Source organism: Phalacrocorax carbo, chromosome 1, assembly GCF_963921805.1.
Source record: "Phalacrocorax carbo chromosome 1, bPhaCar2.1, whole genome shotgun sequence".
NCBI lineage: Eukaryota > Metazoa > Chordata > Aves > Suliformes > Phalacrocoracidae > Phalacrocorax > Phalacrocorax carbo.
This window is the reverse complement of record NC_087513.1, coordinates 161,120,329-161,138,687: the sequence shown is the minus strand read 5'-3', so window position 1 is coordinate 161,138,687 and position 18,359 is coordinate 161,120,329. Positions and strand designations below refer to the sequence as shown.

The 18,359-nt window shown below is 38.6% G+C and overlaps 1 protein-coding gene across 1 annotated transcript in view; it reads right to left on the bottom strand.

The window, feature by feature from the left end:
- Positions 1–18,359, bottom strand: part of ABCC4 (ATP binding cassette subfamily C member 4 (PEL blood group)) — a 156,213-nt gene that overhangs the window by 93,000 nt on the left and 44,854 nt on the right. The window contains exons 14-19 of the mRNA XM_064440683.1: positions 12,949–13,045; positions 11,599–11,814; positions 10,310–10,450; positions 8,891–8,928; positions 8,428–8,528; positions 5,269–5,415 (exon numbers count right to left, since the gene is read on the bottom strand). Coding sequence (XP_064296753.1) covers positions 5,269–5,415; positions 8,428–8,528; positions 8,891–8,928; positions 10,310–10,450; positions 11,599–11,814; positions 12,949–13,045 — 740 coding nt within the window. The remainder of the gene's footprint in view (positions 1–5,268; positions 5,416–8,427; positions 8,529–8,890; positions 8,929–10,309; positions 10,451–11,598; positions 11,815–12,948; positions 13,046–18,359) is intronic.

The following is an 18,359-nucleotide window of genomic DNA, read 5'->3' as shown; positions in this document are numbered from 1 at the left end:
ACGAACAGTAAATGAGCAACTCCCACAAAATATCATTTAATAATCACGCCCTGATAAGGTTTAAAGTACATATCGCCATTGTTATATGAAAAAACATTAAAGTGTTTTTTTTTTTTAAATACATGTAGCAACCTAACAGGTTTTAATTACCACACCTACTTCAGTGACGAGCTGTTCCACTCAAACACCCAAACATAATATTTACAACTTTGTGTGGTTGTTAAGGATCTCAATGATTGATGGAACCTATTGTGTTGCCATCTTAATAACAACAAATGCAAGTGATTACCAACACGGAAGAGAGAATCTGTGTTTTTATTTTACAACAAAAGGCTGTCCTATAGGGACTTCCTTTCAACATAAACTAACAAACCTGTGCACATGTGAACGTGCTTTAGAGCTTGGCATAGAGAGTGAAAAACAAAGCCTCGTCTGCTTTAAGGACAACATTTTTTTCTATTAGCTTAAGAGAACATGAAAGCTGTCAAAAGAGCTGGTATAGTTTTTCACAACCCCGCAGAATTCATCTTGACCACAAGGAAATATCTGAAAACTGTATCAGAAAGATAGCACAGATCTTGTTTCCAAAAAAAAGAAAGCAATTGAGTCATTGAGTCAAATAGGAATACAATACATTTTCTGGCATCACTACTGAATATTTATATAAGTGATGAATGAGACTACAAACGAAATATTTTAACATGAAGCTTTGCCTTGTTAACTGTATGATATGCCAAAACACCACCTACTGTAAATCACAGGGTTTAAGACCAGTATTTCTTGTTTAAACATGCTACTTGTTCAGCAGAATCACTTGTGTGAACAAGCATACATTAATGTACACTAACTAGAGCAGTTTCACTATCCAACTGATAGAGTATAATTTAACAACCTCATTATCAGCATTGTAATTTTCAGACTGCTGAAATATCACATTTGTTGCAATTATTATACAGTTTAAATGCTTAAACAACATTGCCCATTTGACGGTTCTGTCAGATAAAATGCAGATAGGCACTTGTGCATTGATGAACATGCTTTTAATCCTATAAAGAAACTTTCTCTGTCAAATTATAGGTGTTTCAACACTTGATTTATGAACACCATAATTAAAATCTTTATGCCTTAAAGAAAAACTAACTCTTCATTATAACAACAGCACATTTTTATCTTTTAATATTCAGAGTTTGCTTTTATATGCTGCTATTAGCTATCAGTTTGGCATGTCATTCCTGGCTGCTAACACAAGCGAATATTACTCTTTATAACCTGGTCAAACCTCAAAGTCTGGGTAAGCACCCAAAGAGATCAATGTTTATTGACAGCTTCCACAAAGCATTGGGGTAGGGTGGGGTGGGGGGCGATAAATCTGCTAATTTAACAGGTAGAGGGCAACCATTCAGTGCCTTCTATTTCTAGGAAGGCCGGAAATGCTGTAATGTCTGGCAAAATATTTTTCCTCCTCCTATGAACTGTCAGAACCAAGAGTTTGGAGAGATAATTTTTTTTAAAAAAGTTAGATTTTCATATGCATTTCTGCAGTGGTTCTGGTTCAATCTGAATTTTAGACAGATCTCTGGAGAGGGAAGAGACTCCTATTTTATCTGAACAAATTCATGCATATGATTCTTTCATTCTTACAGCACCCATCAGCCTAGCAGCAGCAGGTTTCAGTTTCCTAAGCTCAATGCAATTCAAAATTACACACAATCTCCACTAAAACTACCATTACTGAAAGTGATGCAGTTACACATTAGCATCCCTTCTCTAAAGAAATCTCTGTCCCCAAATCCCAGAAAAGAACAATTCATTTACAAGCTAAGCAAGTAATCTTGAATCAAATCGTGAAGCTTGTCAAAACTAGGATCTCCTAAACTATCAATGAGAAACTAATTTCAAAAGAGGGAACTCCCAATTCAAGTCATTGCTGCTGAAGTCCTCGTCCCTTTTGCCTAGATTGCTATCAAATTTGTTTTAAAATGTTACAAACATCTTGAAAAAGAAATTAAAAGGAATAATGGCTGAAGATGGCCTCCTTAACAGGACCAAAGCAAAGCATCAGACTTTATAGGGTTATCTGACTTTTGGCCACTTATTACAAAGCCAGCAAAGTTCCTGAAGTCAGCATTACGTGAAGCTGAAAAGGTATTGTGAAAAAGATTAAGAGAGAATATTATATTTACAGATAATTAGGTCAACAGAATGGAACCACATTATTATTGCTTAGTGGAGAGGCTGAAAATTCATTCAAATATCACCTCTAAAAACATAACAGTTAAATTTTGTTATCCTTCTAACAGGCTGTTGTAATGCTAGACTGGGATAAAACAGATCATGCTGCCCTCTTGTGCTAGACATGCACAGAAGTCAACCCCTTTATTCCTGCAAGTGACACATGAAGAAGAATCTATAAAGCATTCACTGTGAAGTAGAAAACGTCCATGTTTTCCTCCTTACTGATACCTTGACATGCATGCAATTCCCTTACTGGGATATGGATAGGAGACCAAAGGAAGTTTCATTAGAGGCAAATTCTATACTCCAAAAAATAAACAAGTTCTGTCAACAACCGCAGAAAACTCAGATGTGATAAAGCCCAAAATACAACCACTTAATCTCTAACTTCCCATCAAGCTTTCACTATAGCTGTTTAAGTGATGCTGTATAGATATCTGCCGATAAATATGAATTTCAGTCATAAATATCTGATCACTCCTTCTGAATGCTGGATAACATAAGCTTCAGTGATTTAGGATTATCAGCTCAATAGGGTGAGGTTAAGTGCTTAAGAAAGACAGACAGTCGTTTATTAATAAGGTTCTTCCAGTGCAAAAACATACTTAAAGCAGTAAATCTATCTATTTTTAGATCTATGCCAACTTACACCAAGCTGAAATCTGTGTACATACAAATATTTTTGGGTGGGAAGGGAGAAAGGAGAGGGGTCCTCGTACTCCTCTTCTGTCTCTGCTATGTAATCCAGGTTCCAAAAATACATTAAAATACTTTTATCACCTGGGTAAGATGCTCGTTACTATTCCATTTACAACCTTCCCCTCCCTATATATTGCTAATGTAATCTGTAAAGAGAGATCTTGGGCTCATGCCTAAACTGATTCACAAAGCATAATTTTTTTAGAAATAAGTCATCTCATTTATTCACCACAACTGATTGGATCTACACTGTTGGGAGCTGACAGACATGTCATGATTCACCATGAATTTCCATTTCCTAATGTCGACTCCCTGATGCTTCTCATTAGTCTGTTTCCCCAATAAGAACTACTGAGAGCTTGGGATGTCTATTTAAGTTTCCTTCCTTGACTTTGGAACATGGATCACCGCGTGTTCAAAATACTGGCCATGGCACTTTTGAATTGCTGATTATTTTTTGATAAATAAAGCAGCAAAAGTCAGTTCAGCAATTGCTTCTGCTAAGGTCTTACAGTCTTAAGTCACACAAATACTGAGAACACGCTGGATGCTTAAATGACAGATCTGACACTGCAACATCAGCTTTGCTAATATGGGATATGACAACTAATAGGTTAGCTTGGCTATTACAATCACAAGCCTAGAAAAAGGACCCTTTAATAATTCCAATTTCTTTTTAGTATGTCTTTCATAGCAAGGCATAATTAAAAAAAAAAAAAAAGACTTCTACTTAAACAAATCTCACCCCAATGCAAAAAAGGCATCTGAAGTTCTAAAAGCTTAATATACACTTAAAAAAAACACGTAAATCAGACAACAAAACACACATGTTCAAAACAATATCAGAACTGCTACATGCTGCAGTTCTGAGCACGGGCATCATCTCACGTCATCTCTCCCCTTTTCTTTTTTCCTTCTCAAAAGATGTACAGGTCAGAACAGCAGTACCTTTGCATGCTACCATGACCAAAAGAAAGATAAAGGGAAAGAAATATATGCACGCCAAAGTTAATCTCGTATTATAAAATATCTGCTGATAAATAGAAACACACATCTGTAAGTCACAATCACAACAGTGTGAATAGCAGCGATAGGCAGGTTTTACGAATGTCACTTTTACAAAGCACTGCTAATTTGAGCTTCACGGTATGTTACAAAGCAAACTGTTATTTATTACTCTAGATTGTCCCTGATGTTTACCCTGTAGTTCTTAGTTTGTTATGATGAGCCAGGTTTATGGGCATTCTTACAAGATGATTATGTATTCCCTCAAAAATACAGTTACTGCAATTTGCTGTGCACACAAAACAAAAAGGGGGGGGGGGGGGGGGGGAGGAAAATCCCTGCTTAACTGACAGCAAACCCTATCAGTACTATGATTTCTTCTGATGTATGTGCTCTCACTAGCTCTCCACTAACCTGTCTTCTGAGGTTATGGCTTCACTTCTAATCCTTTACAGTGGCCTTGAATTTACCACAGACTACACTTATAGGTTTTGGTTTTTTTAAAGGCAAAATTGTACATGTTTCATTCATCATATTACGGACGTGAAGCCGTGAACCTTTTCTCCACGAGTATTTTTTTTCCTGAAAGTATTACTAATTTCTCTGAAACAATAAAGCCATCCCTATATATCCTTATAATCATTAAACACCTTCTGGATCTATGAGAACAAGCCTATGTTCCTTTTCTTCAAGGGAGTAAATACCATCATATTTCTGTTTCTCATGTAAGACTGGTTAGTAAATCAGTACCACCCTACCTCCCCACGCTCTTCACTCTGCTCCAGCTTCTCTCTCGTTTCTTTTGATGAACATAAGGATCTGGATTACAGTTTTAAATTGCACGCTTTACGCTTTTGTGCATTCTGGACGGACGGTAAGCTACACAGTTTCTCAAAACTGTGAATTACCACACGCTTAAAATTATTTTTTAGAAGGGCAGTTGATGGGGTTAAGCTTTCAAAGGCAAGCACAAGAAACGCATCCCCACAAAATGCAGGCATATACGTTCAGCATATGGAAGACATCCCTGTGTAACTGAATCAGAACAGCAATGCAACTAGCAGGTCAATGTACAACACCAAGGCCACAGGTAACTCATTTTTCCATAGACTGTATTTGAAGAGAGTAAAATCAGCCATCAATAAGCAGTCAACATTCTGACTTTTAAATTTAAAAAGACCACACTGTTAAATTTTAAGTAAAATAAGAAAAAAAACCCCACCACAAATATGTAAAAATATAATAAAACAGTAATTGCTCAGAAATAGTATAGTTAAAATAATCAATGAGGCGCATTAAATGTTAAGGGTTTTTTACTATTAAACTTACCTATAGGATTTCTGTCAAAAAACAAGACAGGAGCTTTCAGAATGGATTGAAACATTTTGTTGTGCAAAGTCTGACCAGAATTAACAAGAACTTGAAACACCAGAAGACTTCTTATTATGCCAAACAGTATTGTAGCCACCGTTAAACCTGAAATTAAAAAAACATGAACAAGAGAATGCATATAGATATGAATCTCTCACAAGGAAAAGAATTTAAAAATAAAACTGAACTAAAACCAAATTTTGTTGACTTCTATATAGAGCAAGAATCCAAACTTAAGCCTAGGGACTCAGACTGAGCACAGAACAGTGATACTTGCCACTAGCATCAGTTACTATCATATCATCAATTTAAACAATTTCTTTTTCAGTTTGAAAGAATTGGTACTTTACAGAAATGTAGGAAATGTCTGTTAATCCATGAAATAAATCTGTATTAAAACCTTCTGCATAACAGCTCTGCTAAGAAATTCATTTCACAGTGCCGTGTATAATTGTGGCTTGCAGAGGTCACTGTGAAGATTCAACATTTGCCAGCAGGTATTAACCAAGTAATATATACATGGCTATTTAGAGACAACCTTGAGTTATTCTCAATCAGCCCAAACCACTCATGCCATTCTTCCCCTTGCAAACCACATCAAATCATTTAAATTATGTGTATTTCTTTAACACAGTATAAGATGCATCTCTTATGCCATGTGAAATAGAGCCCTTCTAGGGAATTGGTCTGCAGACTGCTCGTCTGTCTTCTGGGCACTTCTCCACTTATAAGACAGGGGTGCTACAGGGCAAAAGATGGAAACAAAGAACAATGAGATTGCTGCTGCTTTGTTTGCTGTGTGTTAGCTCCAACGCGGCTGCCCAAATTCCGAGTTGATGAAGGTGAACAGTGAAGGTGTTAACCTCACATTTGGCAGTGCTTCCAGGCTCCGGGTGATCTGCCCCAGAAACTAAGCATAGCCACCACAAGCCCAGATGCTCCGGCCTTGAGGACACCCTTAAGGTAGACCCTAACTATCAACATAAAACATTGCCTACACTAAGGATAAGTTAAAACTGGATGCAATTCAGTTACAGCTACAGTAACAGTGGGGAAGACTGAGGTTTTAAATTATATGATGTGGTTAAGTCAGTCAGTTATTCCATCCTGCTTACTCCTGTATCCTCCCAGGATGCAAGGAAAGGTATTGCTATTTCATTTGCCTGCTCACAGTTTATTGCTCATGTTCTGCACATCACTGTTTTTAAGAAAAAAGCAGGTGGCTGGGATGAGAGCTTGTTTGCCTTGTCCTGACTGATGTGTTCCAGGCCAGGTAAAAGAAAATCAACTTTTCCAAGTTTTACTGCGTGTACCTGAACAGGAAAGCTGGGTCATGCAAAAAGGGACCAGAAGAGATACTAGGCAGGAGGCTATAGCAGAGCCCATGCCTAACAGCGGTCTGTGGGAGTGATGGGAGGAGAGGGAGCATGTCCTGGGAACCCCACGTTTCTGTACAACTTCACCCAGGCTTGGAAGCCACTAGAAGATGCTGGCATGGCCCTCACCACACAAATCACCTGAAACAACCAAATGGCTGGGGAGAAGGGGGTGGAACGAGACTTACTTTCAAGTCCTTCATCCAGTCTGTCTCAAATAGAAGGTTTGTGCTTTCCCTGTTAACAGCTTACCACCTCAGTATGAAAGAGACAGGGACTCTTTGCACGCTCATTTTATAGAAGAAAAGGTGGGGAATTGGTACCGCAGTTCCGGCCAATGGGGTTTCCGATTAACAGAGATTTACTCTTCTAAATCTTTGTCTCATAGAAAAAACAAGGACTACGAAGGAACTACCATGGCAAGTTTTTTCTTTTTCCAAACATTGAGGATCAGAAATGTTATATTATTTTATACAGTTTCAGAGGTTATAGAAAAGGTAAGTTAGATTATTATGTACTTCATATGAAATGTACTATCTTGTTATAACTTTTTCAACCTCACTCACAATTTCGTGTAGGTAAGTCAATGCTGTCTGTTCAACTATTGCAAATATCTCACTAAGCCATCTGAACATTTCAATATAAAGGTAACTTTTGCTGTTCTGCTATCTAGAACAAAATTCACCTTAAAGGATAAAATTTTCTGTAATGTGGTTTAGGTTATATGGTCAGAGAAAGCCAAGTTTGCCACACTTAATCATACTGTGCAGTCCACTGGAACTGCTCATGAAATAAGACATTACACAGAGAAAATAAGAGCCAAGTTTATCTGGCTTCCCAGACCAAGCACAATGTTTTCTGTCAAGCGCTTAGATCACGTGGATAGCACTCCCCCCCCCAAAAAAAAAACCAACACACACACCAAAAAAATCCTCCACCTATCCTCTCACCCATGAGAGATGTTTCTGAATACACTCAATGCAAATTCTTCTGGTATTCCACCTGTTTTCTCAGACCTAACATTTACATCTCCATGAAGAAATCACCAAGCCATACAAAACTGTACATCATTAGATGTGCTAAAGAGCAGAGTCTGAGAGCATATTTCTACATGTGATTTTTCCATGCCAATTTTTACTATATTTCAAAGCAGTATTTCAAGATGTTTGGATGCCTAAATACAAGGATCAATGCCCTTTTCTGGATATTCAGAAGCATATGGCTATCTATTGAAATGTTTAACATCCTGCTTTGCATACCCATCTAGGATGCCTTATAAGAACTGATTCTTTTGCTATGGCACTTCAGAAGGAATGTAGCCATGCCAAGTCCTAGAACAGTGCAGAATGAAGAACCATTTCTAATCCCTCTTGCCCATCCATATAATGACTAAAGATTTAGCTCAATGACCTATTAGTATAGACAATAACCACAACCTTACGGTGACTGACTTTTTGAATACTCAATTCCTAGTTTACTTTCCAAAATCCAGGCAAAGCAAATTAGACAGTCTGCATTCAACCTATTTCTTCTGTTAATTTTTTTTTTTTTAATTTTATTTATTCCAATTAATTTAGCCAGGAAGCAAGGCTCAGGCTCCTAATCTGTTAAGACATTATTCAGTTACTGCCAGAAATCACATTTCCCCACATTGCCGTTGCTTTGCACCTCTCAAAACTATTTATTATGATATATCAGATAATAAACAGTTCTTTAGACAGACAGGTGCATGTGTAATTACCTGCGTAAATTCCCAAATAAAAGTTAAGGTCTAGATGTTGAGTCTCGTTTGCTCCATTATTTCCATTTGTTGTGACATTCAACTTTTCTTGATGATTTGCCCTGTGGAAATGCACACAGAAGATAAAGATCATCAAATCACATTCTGCAAATATTCATGAGGACGTTTAACTGTTTCTAGATTCAACTCTTGAAAATCTTTAGTTCAAAAGATCCCATGTGCTGATGTTGTCATGTATTACACCACAAGCAGGAGCGATCACAAGCTACACTTCAGCATACAGTTTAAGTTTTTTTCCCCACACACAAAATGAGTGGGTATCAGAAAAAGGTCAAGCATATTCTGAAATTTCCTAGAACAGGTTTCCCCCCTACCACAACCTGTACAACACTGATTGCTATTAGACAAACAGCACTTGACTGACGAGGCAGAAGTGACTGACCAGTTGTTATCATCAACTTACCAGTAAGAAAGCCACCAGTCCTGGAGCACATATGCCACCTTGAGTAAAAGAGGCAAATACAAGAATGATCTTACAAAATGAAAAAAAATATATTAGAAAATTAAATTTCCTTGCTGTTCTTTCATGTTCTCTGGGAAAACATCACATATTCAGGAAAGTATGCCATCCAGTCTTTCAAGACCAGCAGCAATTTGCAAAGCACATTAGAAGGTACATTAGAACCCTCTACAAAGAAAGAAGTTACCTTGAATTACCTTACATGATAGCAAAGTAAAGGAAAGCAATACACCTAAGCAAACAAAATATAGTAGCTCTTCCTAATGTATGTTAATTGCACATTAAAGAACTCTTTTTCAGTTCCTAAGTTTGCTACTAGAGATATTCCAAAATGCTTTTTGATTAACAAACTTTCTGATGTTACCAGTCCAGAAATTTGTGTTTACAGGAGATAATTACCAGAAACAGGATTGAAGGAGGATGAGAGAAGAGAGGAAGAAAAAAAAACAAACTCGTACTACCACCTTCCTTCTGTGCTGAGAGGTGACTACAAACTTGTAACACAGTTATTTATCTCAAAATACTCCTCTGTTCACGTGAATTTAAAAGTTCTGGCCGGTCTACCTCAGAGATTTGATCTTGCTCAGCTATCTTTCCAACAGACTCAATTGAAGGACAAGCAAAAAGGAAGTAACATGTCTAAATATACAGGCTATTTTTCACAGACAGGACCAATCATTTCCATGAAATGAATTTAAGCTTTCTCAGCAGGAAACAGAGAAAAAGGCAATAAGCTATCTTCACGCAGCTTCCTCAGCTCACCATTTCCTTCAGTAAGTTTCAAAATAATTTTCCTTGTTTAAAAATTCTTCTAGATATCCGCTACAGTCTGCATTACACACAGTATTTACCTGTCCTCTTCCTTGCTTTCTTATTCTGCTGAATAGTGACTCTCCTCCCAGCCCTTCTCATAACCTGCTTTTATCAGCAAACTTTCCTTTTAACACTTCTGTCAGACTCTGTCCTCCTATACCCAGTAAATCTCTTTACTCTCCTCAACTGGAAACATACTGACTGTTCAGGTTTGTTAAACACTACTTTATAGACCTTACGATTTTGTGTTCCATCTACAAAAATTAGACTGGCTTGTAATTTGTATGCCATGCTGCCAGTAAAATAATTGTTTTATTGAAGTATTAAAACTGTTGAAATAAGGATCAGTGCAAGACCTCTCAATGCTGTACCAAAACTCCACGCTGATATATAAAATTTGATTGCATATGCTACAAAATTATTGAAGAACACCATGCTCCTGAACATTTTAGATGAAGCATCACAGTAACAAGCATACACTATGTTAAAAAAAAAAAAAAGGCAAACCCAAAAAACATTTGATATTATTTGCAGCTCCAAACAACTTACCTGTGCCGAAATATTGAATACTAAAAGTATAAAAATGACAAAGTAATTTGCTCCTGCAGTGAAATATTTTCTGTAAACCTTAAAGTTTATTTTTCCCTCAGAGCGGCTTTCCTCTGGCACTGCAGCCAGTGCATTTTCAGCCTGAAAAAAAAAATTTAAAAAAAAAAGTCAACCTTGTACTTACAGATTCAGACTAAGCCACTTGAAAGTCATAGTTCAGAATTAGCGAACAATTAAATACGGAGATAAAGTCATTACACATATAAAAACTTCAAATATCAGAAGTATAGCTTTGACAAAAAAAAGTAGTCTCAGTGCAGTAATACTGAAAAGTGTACTTTGCAAAATGACGCTGTGAGGATTTCATTTTGCATTGCATCACAGAATGTAACGTGACTTCATTGACAGGCAGAAATATTTAACTGCCCGCTACACCAGGTTTTTCTTTTCTTATATACTACTTTCAGTCATAACAGCTCTGGAAACCAAGGCCTTGACTTGGGAAAGATTGTGTTTTCAGAATACAAGTGTGTGTAACCTTTCCTTTTCAGGAAAGTATTTAAAGTAAATAGTCTTCTGCATGTATGCACCAAAATCAATCAACACATGCCCAGAGTAACGAATTATCCATGAAGTTCTAATCATCTCTCTGAAAGTACGAACAAAGCATCTGTTAATAGGGAAAACAAGTAGAATGGCAAATAAGAAATTATATTAAGCAAACAGTGGATGGGGGACACTGAGAGACAGAAAAGGAAAAAATGAGACAGGCATAAAATCGGTGGCATAAAAACACCAGCCATGCAAATGTAAACTTTATACCAAGCCACCACTCCTGCACACACTTCCCAGAGCTGAGGATTTCAGGGAAAGCATTAATTTGAGCTCAGCACTGCATGAACAGACAGAACCCACTCAATACAGAGCTACTGGCCCTTCAGAGCGCCGCCATCAGAGGACAGGATGAAGGAAGCACAGCACGGTGTCTTTGGACACCTTTAGGAATGCTTCCCGCATCCTGCGGATCTGATGCTGAACCTGAACAAACTCACCCTGCTGGGTCTGAACAGAGCAGCGCAGAGCTGTGGGATGCCTGCCCTCTGCAGCCCAGGTGGCAGGACTGCCAGCCAAGCACAGTGCTAGGCAGATCCACCGAAGGCGAGCTCTCACCTGCTAATGCAATCCAACAGTCCCTGAAATCCAAATGCATCAGGGAAAGCCCTTGTTGCACTTTAAGTTAAAAAACAGCCAGACAAGAACTGAGACATGCTTATCCTTTGAGCACTCACGGGTGGCTGTTCCACTGCTCCATCTTTCTGTGAGTGGACAGAAGAATCCTGGGACCAGACAGAGGACTCTGAGAAGGTTCGGCTCCGGGCAGGCTTCAGGTTGGGGGTTCCTGGAACCGACAGCTGTTCCACCTCCTCATCTTTTTTCAAAAGGGAAGCAAAGTCGATGCCAGACCTCAGGAACTCTGAATAGGTACCTTTCCCCACCATTTTACCCTACAATTAATATAAGTTTTGATTATCTTCATTATACACTTTCTGTAAAGGACAATTTTTCCTATCTATCCCTGCTGCCTCTAGGGTTCTGCAGCTGCTGAGCACACATCCCACTGCAGTAACTGAGCTGAAGCCTCTAACTATCAGTTCCTCATTTAGAAGAGCGCGAACAAGCTCTTTACCCTCTAACCAGTCCCTTCCCAGCAGCTAACCAGGCCAAGGAGCACACAAACAGGATGAGAAATGCCCCAGTTACAGCCAGGTTAGAATTACCTCCTTGGAGAGGCTGCGGGAGACAGCCATGCAGCTTTAGGACAAGTTGCTGAAGTACATACATAACCATCAGTCTTTTTATATTACTCCAGGCTAGGGATAAACAGCAGCTTAATTTTCTGGTCCTCACAGAGCTCTACAAGGAGCAAAACAGACTGTTTCCACACTTCTTACAGCTCTGTCACAAACTTAGTTCTAGAAACCTACTGAAACTTTTAAAGACATCTGAATGGGAGGAAAAAGGCAGCAAGTGTCCTTTTTCTGCAACTTCGTGATGCATCAAGAGTAATTTGAAGTACTTCACCACCCAACCATAAAAAAAAAAACAAAACCAAGCAAAAGGCAGCAAAGTTCTTGCATTTCCCCTCTACCCGTGAATATCTGGTACAAAAAAGTTTGGAAGGAACCAGTTTCGCTGAAGGCCTGCTCGTTCTCAAAAGGTATCCATGACTGTTTCTCAGCCTTGATTTAAAAAAGGGACTGGTTGCAAAATCAACATAGCTCTTAATTCACACAAAAATGTATGAAACAAGAATAAAAGCAAAGAATTAACATAGTCTCAAAATAAGTAATTATTTCACAGTATTATACATACGTAAGATAAAAATCAATGTGTGAGATTAAGTATACGCATGATAAAATTTAGAAACAGATTTTTCAAGGACGTTATGCTAAGGAAAAAATCTATTTATTTAATTAATAAATATAAATCTTTTAAAACATATACAGTCATTAGTAGAAAGAAAATATATTTACAAACCAAAATAAAAATCATTAACTGATTTTTGTTTCATTCATAGATTAAAAAGGATAATTAGAAAGTATGTGAGACAGAAAACTATAGACACTGAAATCACTTACATCTTTTAAAATTAGAATCTGATTTGCAGCCCGAAGATACTGCAATTGGTGAGTGACCAAAACAGAAATCTTCTGATGTAAGGCCTGGCAAATACACCTGCAAAGAGATGGAAAAAATAATTAAAAAATAAAGTGCTCTAAGCATTTTGACTATTTCTGGAAAACGCCTTCTATTCAATTATCCACTGTTTAAAAATAAGAAAAAAATGCCTATGCTTATTAGATTTATAAAAAGTGCACTGAAAACACATTCCTTATTTAACTTTGTAAGTTTTCAAGGTAAAAAAAGAAATTTCGTATTTCTGGTCTGGGGTGAAAGAGGAGGAAATATCTTAAGAATATTTCATTAAAATTGCCTTAAACATTCTCCTAAAAAACGTACATGTCATCAGCTGAATTGCAAAAAGGGTATTTAACAAAAATGGGAAGAGAAAGTAGGGCAACATACTGTGGACAATGATGCAGAGACACAGGCAACAAAAGTAACTTCTTTGAGATGAGCTTTCAGAGCAGCTGTAACAGTGAGCCACAGAGTTCTGGAGAAGTAAACCACTACTGCTCTGAGCTACATCCAGGTATGTATTGAGGTAGAGGAACAAGATCCTTCAACCATCTCTGATCTTTTCCCATGGAATCAAGGTTTACCTTTCTCTCCAGTACCTTACCCGCTTACCCTAGAGGCTTCCCCAGAAGTCTGGGATTTGGGGAGAGAAGTGAAGAAGGGACTGGTCACACCAGAACCAGTCAGCAAGTGCAGCTCAATCCCATACAGCTTAGCAGAAAAGATATCTGGTGTCTGTTCAGCAGAGCCTTGAAAGGCTGCAGGGGGGGGAAATCCCAAAGAACAACGAAAAACCAACCCACAAACCAAACCCAAAAAAAACATTGCAGTGGAGCAATGGTTTGCAAGTGCTGAAGTCTACAAGCATTCACTTCATGTACAACAGGGACAGCACAGACACAAATGAGTATCCAACACTACCAATGTTATTGCCTTCATCCCTACAGTAACACAGCACGGAGACAAACCCTCTGAGAGCAGGCCCCTTTCTCAAGTATTTCCTAATAAAACAAGGAAAACTGATATAATCTAGAAGTGAAGTCTCCAGTGAAGGTGTATACATTAGCGTTTTCCATGTGGATCAGGAGTGCCTTTTTGAAGATCGTCTCCCTGCTATCTCAACTCAATCTGCTGTTGCTCATGCTGTTGAGTGGTACTGGGGCCCTTGCACTGGACTTCCTGACAAAACCAAGCAGGAACACGCACTTCAGCAGCACCCCCCATGCCATCAGTATTCGGATGATGAGGAATGAAGCCTGCAAGGCCAGGCTGCAGCCTGTTCAAAGCAGAACCTTCTGAACTCCGTGGGGACCTTGGCACCATGCGTTATTCTCCACAGACCCGCTCCTGTCAGGCTCATCCCCACTAACACACTAACTCCCGTTTGCTAACATGACACAGGAGGGTGGCACTCACCACAAAACAACCACCCCTGCCCCCCCCCCCCCCCCCAATTGCCTCTCCCCATTCTCCAGAAAAGCAAAACCACAGCAATCCAATGGTACAAATCCAAGGCAGAAATGCAAACAAGCAGAAAGTGGAGTAAAGCAGAAAAAGAACATGAGCTTAACAGCAGTGATATCATATTGCTCACTGTGTTTCATACATTCCTATTGTATATGCAATTAACTCCCTACACAGCTTTTAACATCTATTTTATCACTCCTTCAAAGACTGTAGGAAGCAGAGTACTACAAAATTGTATATACCAGTACTAGTCAGCATAATCACATGCAGAATGAATATTATCGTCATCCAAAATAAACTGCAGCAAAATCAAGTTAAAAGCAACACTCTTCCTGAGAAAGTTATGTGCTTGCTACTCAGCCTTCAAGAAGCAACTAAAAACCCATTCTTAGGTGGCCATGATAACAATTAATCAAGGTATTTGCAGCAGCATAACTAGTCAAGCAGTTGCAACTATTTATATGCCAAGCTCTTTGTGGGAGTATTATTCTGTGGTTACCGTCCACCCTCTGAGCAGCCACTGAGACAAGCCACATGGCAACTAGAGCACCAGCAAAAGACATGCAACAAAACATAATCTTCAGCTAAACCTATCCAAAGAACTGAGCAAAGATCAGAGAGGCTACAGGATATTTACTTGCCTAGCAGGAAAGCTGCCAAAAGAAAATATATCAGGTATTCACCATGAAGCGATCTAGCTTTCCCTTACATAGTTGCACAGCCTATATACCACTTTGATCACTGTTTTTTCTGTGCGCCAGATGTATGTCTAACAGCTTACTGGGACAAACTAGAAAATCCGATGGCTGAAAACCTTTAAATCTTGATCCTGAGCCACGGTGAGCCCACTGCACTTTAAGTTTGCATTTGGAGGGGAAAAAAAGGAGAGAAAAAAAAAGTGGGTTATCACAGCATCAGAGCAAACCAATTAGAACTGTCAGAGCTGTCAGCACAGCATCCTGTGTGATCTTGATCTCAGGAGAGAAGGCAAAAATGACCTCTGTGGAAATATAAATTTCCACTGATATATCAGGTCACTCAATTGAGAATTTCTAAAAAAACAACAACTCTCGATTTGATGTCTATCTGGGTAGAAAGAAGCTAGCTGAATAGTTTGTTGATAACAGGCGAGTGGAAAAATTGTTGTCACAGTTCACTGGCATGAGCACAGGGAGGAAAAATCGCAACAAAGAGCATATACTTAGATCTATTACCGAGTTAAACAACTCACTGCTCAGACAGCTCACTAGAAAATTTTGCCATTTAAAATACCGTATCATCAAGCACAGAAGTTGCAAAACTAGTAAAATACTAAGCATATACTTAACGTCTGTTTCAAAACATCAAGCCACTTGAACTTTATGTTCAAAACCTTCTTTTACTTTTTTTTTTTTTAATATTCTCTCCCATTTGACAACATCCATTCTGCAGTTTACAGTGAGCATTAAGTTTGTAGGTGCCTTGGCTGCCACAGAAGACTGAAACCAGAGTTCAAACAGAGGCTCAGCAAAACCAAATGTGATAAAAGGGATGGCACAAAATTCTGAGAGCTCACTGAATTCTTATTAGTGAAAATTTGGTATTGTCTTAGAACTGAAAAAGAAAAAAACCCTGAAATAGTCCGTAAGTGTTTATGTTTTTCATTGATTCACTAAGGCTTAAGTTTCATCTACTTTCAGAAATACTGCTCTGTGTAGCTGAAGAAAAGCAACCATCAGTTCTAGGTGAAACACCCAATTCTAGGCGAACCACCATCTGACAGTGTGTCACTTTCTCCCTGATGATGCAGAGTCCAGGGAAAGCCAGCCTCAACAGGGGATATACCTGGTCCAAGAGTTCAGACATCTGCTGGAGTACGCCCAGAACTGCCACCACCTTTTTACTTCTTGTTTAAAACTCCACAAAGTTCACCCTCCTTGTGCTTCTCCATTAGTCTCTCGAGGGGCATACTCTGTTAGTTAAGACTGTGGGCACATTTAATGCATGACAGCAGGGCAGGGTGAATTACTGCACAAAATGCAGTGACCATTGCCACATTTATTAAATACATGAGCACATGCAGACACACACACAGAGCCACAAGAGATGCGGACAGAGAAGACTCAAAGCTTCTTCAGCCTCTTCAGTACAAGGGAAACGGAGATGAAGGGACTATGAAAGTTGCACCTTCTTCCCCAAGTAAGAATCAATTTAAACTGAAACCATTCCCGACAGATGTTGGATAGGTTGTTCTGTATGTTTGTTTGTTTTAACCCCAACAACAGAAATTCCAGCATTCTTAAAAATGTACTCCAGGGGCAAGCTACCTTTACCATTACTTTTTTTTTTCCCTCTAAAGTCCAAGTTTACAACTGGTGCAATTTAAATCCACTGCTTCCTGGAGGACAGTAGACCAGCTTATACCTGTGTGCACAGTCCCTTTATACATTAGTGTCTCTCTTTCATGCCTCTTTTTCTTCAGGCAGGACCCCCCACCCCCAAAAAAAATTCCCCCAAACCCTTTTTTCCCCCCCTTATCTTTTAAATGAGAAATAGTGTTTGTTTGCCGTTTTTTCCTCTCCCTGCCCTCCTCCCAACACCCAAATATTCTTGATGGGCTACACTGGAGTCTGAAGTAGATCTACATTTTTTGGAAGTGCACAAAATTGAAATGTTATTCCAGTTGAGACCTCACAGGTACAAAACATAATAGGAGGATTACTCTACCTGTACTGCCAGATACAGTACTGGTCATAAATCCCAGGGCGCAGTTTCCTTAACAAGATGATGTTGCTGACTCATGCTGGATTTGTGATCCATGCCATCTGCACACCCCCTTCCATAACACTGCCACACTGTTGATCATCGCTCATTTTATGTTCACGGAGTCAACACTTTGCACTTATCCCTGCTGCGTGCATCTATCAATTCACATCCTGTAACCAAGACTTTCCAAATTCCTGGCCATCTCCAAAACTACCTGAAGCATTGCCTGGTTTTCTATCACCTGAAAAATGTAGCACCAATGATCTTCATTCATCATCAGGAATACCAGACTCAGGATAGATCTCTCCAGAAATTACACTCTTCCAATTTGACAAAAACAATTAATCAAACAAAACAAACCAACCAAACAAATATTTTAAGTTAACAAACCTAAGTAATAGTACACTATCACTCATTTAAAAAACCCATTGCACTTTGACAGCAAACTTTATAACAATTGAAAGAAAAAAAACCCACAAAACCAAACCTTGAGCTTCGATACTGCAGAGCATGCAGCAAAAGACACCTACCCAGAAGGGGGCCTACAACAACACAGTGCTCCTCTATGCAAAGGCAGTGTCTTGGCGCTTTTGTGCATACAAATCCTCATTTGTTCCTCCTTCCCTATCAGGTCTTCTTTTCTTTGAAACAAGTTGTTCTTTAATCTTTTTTAAGTTTTTATCTCCAAGAACCAGCTTTCTTTCACCTCTGCAAAATATCTCCTCTTTAATGATTCCACTTTCTTCCTTACCATTCTTTTTGCCTCTTCTTTTTGGAAGTTCACATGCAAGTTTAACTTTACTGTAGTTAACACTTAAATTTGTTTCAATGGAAATAACCACTGAACTGAAATTAAAGCACATGCAGAAGTGCTCACAGGCGTAAAGCCTTTGTTATATTAATTTACTTACTACATGTACTTTCCTTTCCCTTTAAATTTAAGTGGTTTAGGGAGAACAATGCTCCAGATGTTTTTGTACATTTTAAAGTTTAAAAAATTTCAGAACAAAAAAAAAGAGGAAGAAGTGTGATATGTTTGCCAGAGACAAAAAAAACCTCAGCCACTTCTACTACCCTGTTTCTATTTTCATCCTTGCTAACCATTTATCTCCATCTCACAACGAGTCCCAGCCTCCAC